This window comes from Electrona antarctica, assembly GCF_951216825.1.
Source record: "Electrona antarctica genome assembly, contig: scaffold_86, whole genome shotgun sequence".
Taxonomy (NCBI): Eukaryota; Metazoa; Chordata; class Actinopteri; order Myctophiformes; family Myctophidae; genus Electrona; species Electrona antarctica.
In genome coordinates, this window is record NW_027637549.1 from 571,833 (window position 1) to 581,832 (window position 10,000).

The window sequence follows — 10,000 nt, forward strand, 5'->3', positions numbered from 1 at the left end:
GGCTATAGTTCCACACATTGGAACTATCCCATTGAGACAAAGCAGGGTGCCTATGGGCTATAGTTCCAAACATTGGAACTATCCCATTGAGACAAAGCAGGGTGCCTATGGGCTATAGTTCCACACATTGGAACTATCCCATTGAGACAAAGCAGGGTGCCTATGGGCTATAGTTCCACACATTGGAACTATCCCATTGAGACAAAGCAGGGTGCCTATGGGCTATAGTTCCACACATTGGAACTATCCCATTGAGACAAAGCAGGGTGCCTATGGGCTATAGTTCCAAACATTGGAACTATCCCATTGAGACAAAGCAGGGTGCCTATGGGCTATAGTTCCACACATTGGAACTATCCCATTGAGACAAAGTGGGGTGCTATGGGCTACAGTTCCAAACACTGGAACTATCCCATAGAGACAAAGCGGGGTGCCTATGGGCTACAGTTCCAAACACTGGAACTATCCCATTGAGACAAAGCGGGGTGCCCATGGGCTATAGTTCCACACATTGGAATTATCCCATTGAGATAGAATGAGCACTTCCGCATTCCATTGTTACAATGGGAGTCAACACTAGTGTCGCCACTCTCTTACTAGATTACTCTGGTTGGAACTGGGGACTACCCCAAAATAATCACATTATTTTAACTGGAGACCACCTCACAAAATAATCATAGTTGGACTAAGGGACCATGCACCACCCTGATAAGATTGACTCCGTTCCACAGATAAATGTTGTGAAAATAGCAGATCTACAAGCTCACATATAGCAGATCTACAAGCTCACATATAGCAGATCTACAAGCTCACATATAGCAGATCTACAAGCTCACATATAGCAGATCTACAAGCTCACAACGCAAGACACTTTAGACATGTCCCTGTATTACACTTATACTTTATGTTGGTTTGTCTACTGTTAAGTGAGAAATTAATCTGGGACCTCAACATAGTTTGGGGACCCGGTTGACAACTGCTGTACAGTACAGTACAGTACAGTACAGTACAGTACAGTACAGTACAGTACAGTACAGTACAGTACAGTACAGTACAGTACAGTACAGTACAGTACAGTACAGTGGCTGAGTCTCAGAGGCTAGGCCATCTCTATAGCTCCAATCATCACCCACATAGTAAACCTCTCCATCAAACAAGACAAGACTTCAAACTGGCCAAAGTAACCCCCCTGCACAAGAAAGGGAGCTATGAACAGGTTGAAAAGTATCTTGCCACAAAAAAGTGTACGAATTCCAATCTGGCTTCAGAACATCCCACTCCACTGACACATGCCCAGAACATCCCACTCCACTGACACATGCCTCCTCTATTTGAGCGACCACATCAAACACGAGGTGGATGCTGGCAAATACTGCGGCATGGTCATGCTGGACCTCCAAAAGGCTTTTGACACAGTGAACCACTCCATACTGGTAAACAAGCTAAAAGCAATTGGTTTCGATAGCACATCAGTGAGCTGGATGCAATCCTACCTGGAGGGGAGAGAACAGATGGTGGAGGTGAACGGAACACTGCCCACCCCCTCCCAGTGAGCTGTGGCGTTCCACAAGGAAGCATACAATTTACAATTTACAATTTAGCAGACGCTCTTAATCCAGAGCGATTTACATTAGGCAGGAACAAAAGTATGGGAATACATCACATATATAAAATGCATTTATCAAGAAACATGCGTAAGCTAAGAACGTAACTAGAACATATCTATATAATGACACTATACATATTAACTATACATTTATACTATACTATGCTATACATATGTAGGCTACTATGATGTGCTATGACTATATACAATGCAATTATTGTGCTGTCTACATGACATGCTATAAGTCTGTTTCAAATGCTATCTAAGTCTAAAAAGTGCTATCTAAGGGGAAGCATACTAGGGCCTTCACTGTTCCTAATATATGTTAACGACATGACATCAGCTTGTGACTGCAACTTGTTCCTGTTCGCAGATGACTTAGCACTCCTGGTCTCGGACAGGAACAAACTGCAGGTTGAAAAGGCCCTCAGCTCTGAACTCGGTAGAATCTGCACCTGGCTCGCTGATAACAAACTATCTTTACACCTGGGAAAAACTGAATCCATTCTCTTTGGATCAAATAGTAATCTCAGCAAGGCAAATGGCTTCTTGGTTAGAGTGGGTGACAATGTTATCACACGTAAAGATTAAATTACCTACCTAGGTTCCATCCTGGAGGCTAATCTTTCCGGTGATAAAATGGCCACCAACGTAATCAAAAAAGTCAACCAAAGAACAAGATTCCTATACAGGATCTCCTCACTGGTCAACAAAAACACCTTGAAGACCTTAACTATGCATGCACCTCTTGGTACCACAGCACCTCAAAGGCCCTTAAAACAAGGCTCCAGACTTCCCAAAACAAACTGGACAGGCTACTACTTGGCCTCACTCCTCAAACCCACCTCACCCCTGTCCATTTTGACAGACTGGAATGGCTTAGGGTTGACGACAGAGTACAGCATCTTGCTATGGGTCTCACTACACCACCAAGATACCCACACCCACAACACCAGAGGGAGTACAACAAACCATGTACAACCCAGATTCTGCACAAACAAGGGACTACATTATTTTCGCTCCTATGCCAAGAAAATGTGGAATGCCCTACTAACAGTCATTGAGACATGCAAATCCCTTGACTCCTTCAAAACCGCTCTCAAAGGGAACCTACCCAGTATATACTCACTGATGTAGAAGGTACTAGGGGGTGTAATGTATACTCACTGATGTAGAAGGGACTAGGGGGTGTAATGTATACTCACTGATGTAGAAGGTACTAGGGGGTGTAATGTATACTCACTGATGTAGAAGGTACTAGGGGGTGTAATGTATACTCACTGATGTAGAAGGTACTACGTAGGGGGTGTAATGTATACTCACTGATGTAGAAGGTACTCGGCGCCTGGTGTCCGTCAAACTGCAGCACCAACAGGTGGCTCGTCTGGCTGTCGTGACGGAGCCACAGCGCGATGCCCAGGACCACGCCCCCTGCCAGCTGAAGAGGAGAAGCTTGTTAAGTCTATCAGCGCGGAAGGGTTCATTTGCATAGCGTTCATGTTTATAGCAGCTCGTATCAGTTCATTTATACCAATGTGTTCATAAAACTAGTTTCATTTCTACCAATGTGTTTATAAAACTAGTTTCATTTCTACCAATGTGTTTATAAAACTAGTTTCAGCACTAGTTCATTTCTGTGTTTATAAAACTAGTATAATTTCTACCAATGTGTTCATAAAACTAGTTTCATTTCTACCAATGTGTTTATAAAACTAGTATCAGAATTCAGAACTAGTTAATTTAGTTCATTTCTGTGTTTATAAAACTAGTATCAGAACTAGTTCATTGTTCCCTCAGACTCCCTCTACCAAACAGGAAGCCGGTTCCGTGTCGGCAGGAAGTGGAGGTTCACACAGTGACACTAGAATAACCCCCGGGACAGGAAGTGCTCCATCATGTCAGAGCGCGGCTTGTTGATGTCACGCAGAGCCGTGGCCGCGCTAGGCTACGCTAGGCTACGCTACGCTAGGCTAGGCGTAGCGCCACTGAAAGGGAAACCAGGTGACAAGTGATGGATTCTGGCAGCGTGCTACGGAACAATGAGGACAGGACGGAACGGGACGGTCCTGGAATGCTTTGGAAGGGACTTTTACACCAGTGAGGAGAGCATTACTGGAGGCGAGAGAAAAAAGTAATAAGTAAAGTAATAAGTAACTAGTTACTTTTCTCAGGGAGTAATAAGTAGTGTAACTTTATTCCTTTTTTTTCAAGTAATAAGTAGTATATTACTGTTAAAGTAATATTTTGACAACACTGGTAATGTTCAGCAACTACAGACTAAAGACAATACATATTTATACATAATTAATGTAGTAATGTTCAGCAACTACAGACTAAAGACAATACATATTTATACATAATTAATGTAGTAATGTTCAGCAACTACAGACTAAAGACAATACATATTTATATATAATTAATGTAGTAATGTTCAGCAACTACAGACTAAAGACAATACATATTTATACATAATTAATGTAGTAATGTTCAGCAACTACAGACTAAAGACAATACATATTTATACATAATTAATGTAGTAATGTTCAGCAACTACAGACTAAAGACAATACATATTTATATATAATTAATGTAGTAATGTTCAGCAACTACAGACTAAAGACAATACATATTTATACATAATTAATGTAGTAATGTTCAGCAACTACAGACTAAAGACAATACATATTTATACATAATTAATGTAGTAATGTTCAGCAACTACAGACTAAAGACAATACATATTTATATATAATTAATGTAGTAATGTTCAGCAACTACAGACTAAAGTAAAGCAAATAAATATTTTAACGGGGGGAAAAAATCTAACTCAAATCTAAATTTGCTGTCAAAATCACGCGTTGTGAGCTTGTAGATCTTGTAGATCTTGTAGATCTTCTATGTTCAGCATGCAACCAAGTGTAAAATGACTTATACTGGATCTCTTGTCCACTAGTCCCTTCCTAACATTTGTGTCTATAGATTTTATTTGTTGACGGAATTGTCAGTATATTTAGTCTTAGTTTTAGTCACCGTAGCTTATAGTTTTCATTTAGTTTCCATTTAGTGAAAAAAGGTAGTCGACGAACCATAGGCTGCAACCACTCGGGGGGGCAGGGGGTCCCCAGGGGGTCCCCAGGGGGTCCCCAGCTAAATGATAGTTAGGAACCAAATGGACCCTTATGGGTCTGTAACTCTGAGAGTGTACAAATGGAACCAAATGGACCCTTACAGGTCTGTAACTTTGAGAGTGTAACACATGGAACCAAATGGACCCTTACAGGTCTGTAACTTTGAGAGTGTAACACATGGAACCAAATGGACCTTTACAGGTCTGTAACTCTCAGAGTTAAATTAACATTGATTTTACAATATAAATTGGGGGTCCCAGAGATATAAATGCCATTAAATGGGGGTCTGTAGCCTAATGCATGTCAAACTGGGGGTCCTTGGAATTAAACTGGTTGAGAATCACTGCTAGAGCCGTACAGACCTTCTCTTATGGGGGTCCCTGGCATATCTCTTCAAATGCGGGTCCCTGGCATATCTCTTCTAATGGGGGTCCCTGGCATATCTCTTCTAATGGGGGTCCCTGGCATATCTCTTCTAATGGGGGTCCCTGGCATATCTCTTCTAATGGGGGTCCCTGGCATATCTCTTCTAATGGGGGTCCCTGGCATATCTCTTCTAATGGGGGTCCCTGGTATGTCTCTTCTAATGGGGGTCCCTGGCATATCTCTTCTAATGGGGGTCCCTGGCATATCTCTTCTAATGGGGGTCCCTGGCATATCTCTTCTTATGGGGGTCCCTGGTATGTCTCTTCTAATGGGGGTCCCTGGCATATCTCTTCAAATGGGGGTCCCTGGCATATCTCTTCTTATGGGGGTCCCTGGCATGTCTCTTCAAATGGGGGTCCCTGGCATATCTCTTCTTATGGGGGTCCCTGGTATGTCTCTTCTAATGGGGGTCCCTGGCATATCTCTTCTAATGGGGGTCCCTGGCATGTCTCTTCAAATGGGGGTCCCTGACATATCTCTTCAAATGGGGGTCCCTGGCATATCTCTTCAAATGGGGGTCCCTGGCATATCTCTTCTAATGGGGGTCCCTGGCATATCTCTTCAAATGGGGGTCCCTGGCATGTCTCTTCAAATGGGGGTCCCTGACATATCTCTTCAAATGGGGGTCCCTGGCATATCTCTTCAAATGGGGGTCCCTGGCATATCTCTTCAAATGAGGTCCCTGGCATATCTCTTCAAATGGGGGTCCCTGGCATATCTCTTCAAATGAGGTCCCTGGCATATCTCTTCAAATGGGGGTCCCTGGCATATCTCTTCTAATGGGGGTCCCTGGCATGTCTCTTCTAATGGGGGTCCCTGGCATATCTCTTCTAATGGGGGTCCCTGGCATGTCTCTTCTAATGGGGGTCCCTGGCATATCTCTTCTAATGGGGGTCCCTTGCATGTCTCTTCTAATGGGGGTCCCTGGCATATCTCTTCTAATGGGGGTCCCTGGCATATCTCTTCTAATGGGGGTCCCTGGCATGTCTCTTCTAATGGGGGTCCCTGGCATATCTCTTCTAATGGGGGTCCCTGGCATATCTCTTCTAATGGGGGTCCCTGGCATGTCTCTTCTAATGGGGGTCCCTGGCATATCTCTTCTAATGGGGGTCCCTGGCATATCTCTTCAAATGGGGGTCCCTGGCATGTCTCTTCAAATGGGGGTCCCTGGCATGTCTCTTCAAATGGGGGTCCCTGGCATGTCTCTTCAAATGGGGGTCCCTGGCATGTCTCTTCTAATGGGGGTCCCTGGCATGTCTCTTCAAATGGGGGTCCCTGGCATGTCTCTTCAAATGGGGGTCCCTTGCATGTCTCTTCAAATGGGGGTCCCTGGCATGTCTCTTCAAATGGGGGTCCCTGGCATGTCTCTTCAAATGGGGGTCCGCGGGGCCGATTAGTGTCAATTTGGGGGGGTAAAAAAAAAGTTTGGGAACCACTGGTTTAGGACACTTTCCAGGGACCCCTGGGGGGTCCCCGGACCGCGCGTTGGACAACCATGCTGATTCTATCTGGGCAAACATAACTTCAACTTCAACAAAGTCATGTCAGTGAACTGTGTAATAACAGACCCACTTCCTCCTACCGGACAGAGCTAAAAACAATACTACACACACGCACACGCACACGCACACGCACACGCACACGCACACACACACACACACGCACGCACGCACGCACGCACGCACGCACCGCCAGAGCTGTGGTTCATTGCTGGACATCATATCAGAAGCGTTGTGTGTCTGACCGAGCAGAGCAGAGAGGATAACGGTCTATTTATGGGAGAAAAGACATTAAAGATGGAGTGCCACGATTTCTTTCCACCCTAAAACATGATCATCAGGTATTATTATAATATAAGTATTATTATATAATAAAAAGTGTACAGTATTTGTTAAAATCATGCTTTTATGTGGACACGCCCACCAGTTCTTCTTAAAGGGGAATACCACTCATTTTCAACATTTTACTATGTCATTAATATACCTTAGAGGTGCTGTGTGGAAATAATAAAAAGTCCCCCCATTCTGTGTTTCCTAGAAAAATCATTAACAAAAAAATCATTAACATTGTGAATCACATCTTGATGACATCATCAAGATGTGATTCACCATGTTAATGATTTTTTTCAGACCTCCAGCCTGGTGGCTGGTGATGGGTGGTGATCCACCTGAACTGAAGCCGCAAACACAGCTGTAGTTGTATGATAAAGGGGGAGGGGTTAGGGGAGGGGCTGATAGTGTGATGTCACTATAACTGTTTATTTCATATGTCCGTTTGACTGTCAAGGGTTCAGCCTCCAGGAAGAAACCCTAAATACAAAGTTAATACACCATTGCACATAAAAACGACTCCAGGGTGTCTAATGAAGTACTGTCACCCCATGAAAACGACTCCAGGGTGTCTAATGAAGTACTGTCACCCCATAGACACATGAAAACTACTCCAGGGTGTCTAATGAAGTACTGTCACCCCATAGACACATGCAAACTACTCCAGGGTGTCTAATGAAGTACTGTCACCCCATAGACACATGAAAACGACTCCAGGGTGTCTAATGAAGTACTGTCACCTCATAGACACATAAAAACGACTCCAGGGTGTCTAATGAAGTACTGTCACCTCATAGACACATGAAAACGACTCCAGGGTGTCTAATGAAGTACTGTCACCTCATAGACACATGAAAACGACTCCAGGGTGTCTAATGAAGTACTGTCACCTCATAGACACATGAAAACGACTCCAGGGTGTCTAATGAAGTACTGTTACCTCATAGACACATAAAAACGACTCCAGGGTGTCTAATGAAGTACTGTCACCTCATAGACACATGGAAACTACTCCAGGGTGTCTAATGAAGTACTGTCACCTCATAGACACATGCAAAACTGGAAAAATACAAACATTGTGGCACTCCATCTTTAAAAATAACCTGTAATAAACAGTATGGTACTGCTCTGGTTTCACCCAGCCACCGGTCCACCCATAGAACCACCAACCCACCGGTCCACCCAACAGAACCACCCACTGGTCCACCCATAGAACCACCAACCCACTGGTCCACCCAACAGAACCACCCACCGGTCCACCCAACAGAACCACCCACCGGTCCACCCAACAGAACCACCCACCCACCGGTCCACCCAACAGAACCACCAACCCACCGGTCCACCCAACAGAACCACCCACCGGTCCACCCAACAGAACCACCCATCCACCGGTCCACCCAACAGAACCACCCACCCACCGGTCCACCCAACAGAACCACCCACCGGTCCACCCAACAGAACCACCCACCTACCGGTCCACCCAACAGAACCACCCACCGGTCCACCCAACAGAACCACCAACCCACCGGTCCACCCAACAGAACCACTTCAATAGTAGTGTATAGTTTAATTTAATCACCACTATGGGCTATAGGAGGATTCAGAGTCCATTCATTAAAATAAACCGCTCTGCAATGCTAACATAACCTGAACCCCCCCAGGCCCCCACCCCTTCCCCCCTCACTGTATATATATATATATATATATATATATATATATTCCTTTTTAACTCCTCTATGGTGATTTCCTTTTTTTGTCTCATAATAACTTAATGTTATGATGAATTGAACAAGGTGGACCAAGGTGGTAATACTTGAAATGTACTGTAATTCTACAAACTGTTAATAAATAAATCAATCAATCAATCAATCAAACTATGTAGCCAAAGATTTACACTCTGGTCTTAGATCTGTAGGATTGTATGACCAATTCATTCTGACCAGAATGAAGATGTCAGAATCGATACAAATATATAGTCTTAATCTTAGGCTACAAATATTAATAATAATAAAATAATAGATGCTCTAAATTTGGATTAATCGCAGAACAGAAGTCAGACTTTATTTTATAGTTAAAGCCTTGAAAAGCAACAGTGGGAATGCAATTACACCAACGAATATAAATGCTACTTGTGTGTTAAGATTAGACAGTCTTATATATTGGACCAATCAAAGATCTATTTCATAGACTCGATCAAACACGTGGTAGTAACTTGATCCTACATCAAAGGAGCTGCGGTTAAATAATATATTAGTTAAATAAAAAGACAAATAAAAAATAAAGACACATGCTCGACTCACCCAGAAAACAAAATTGAAGAAGAACAGCATGTATTTGATGCACTTGGTGCAGCCGGCTACAGCCATGGTGACGAGAGATGATCCGTGCGGAGCTACGCTGAAGTGAAGCGAGTATAGTGGACTGTACTGATACTGTACTGATACTGTACTCTACTGTACAGCGGTGATGGTTCGCTGAAGTGTAGTAGACTGTACTATAGTGTAGTGTACAGCAGTGATAAGTGATGTCCACTCACACACACACACACTCACACACACACACACACACACACTCAGTGTAAAGGTGCTGCCACACTATCTAAAGAGCCGCGCACGTTCTCGGCTGTGCACAGCTTATTTTCCGAGTTTTTAGACAGCTGGTGGATGGAAAAGAAGCTCCACCTCCGCAGAACGACTTGCGCGACGGCCAGATTCCCGGAAACGCTCTCCTCCGCGCAAATCGTCCGCGGAGGTGGAGCTTAATTTCGATCCACCAGCTGTCTACAAACTCGGAAAATAAGCTGCGCACAGTTTAAGACGTGCGCGGCTTTTGCGCTTTAAGGTGTGGAAACACTGACAGAGAGTGATTCACAGAACGTGCAGGATGTGTTTATTTCCCACTGAAACTGTAACTCCTCCTCCCACACACCAGGCACGTGCACACATAGACATCAAAGGTTCCGGGGCTTCATTCAGCCCACTGCCCCTTTTTTACCCGTCTGTTAAAAAAAG

At 44.0% G+C, this 10,000-nt stretch overlaps 1 protein-coding gene across 1 annotated transcript in view; it reads right to left on the reverse strand.

The window, feature by feature from the left end:
- Positions 1 to 9,403, reverse strand: part of cd81b (CD81 molecule b) — a 36,146-nt gene extending 26,743 nt beyond the window's left edge. The window contains exons 1-2 of the mRNA XM_079531699.1: positions 9,290 to 9,403; positions 2,930 to 3,044 (exon numbers count right to left, since the gene is read on the reverse strand). Coding sequence (XP_079387825.1) covers positions 2,930 to 3,044; positions 9,290 to 9,355 — 181 coding nt within the window. The 5' untranslated portion in view covers positions 9,356 to 9,403. The remainder of the gene's footprint in view (positions 1 to 2,929; positions 3,045 to 9,289) is intronic.
- Positions 9,404 to 10,000: the final 597 nt, after the last annotated feature.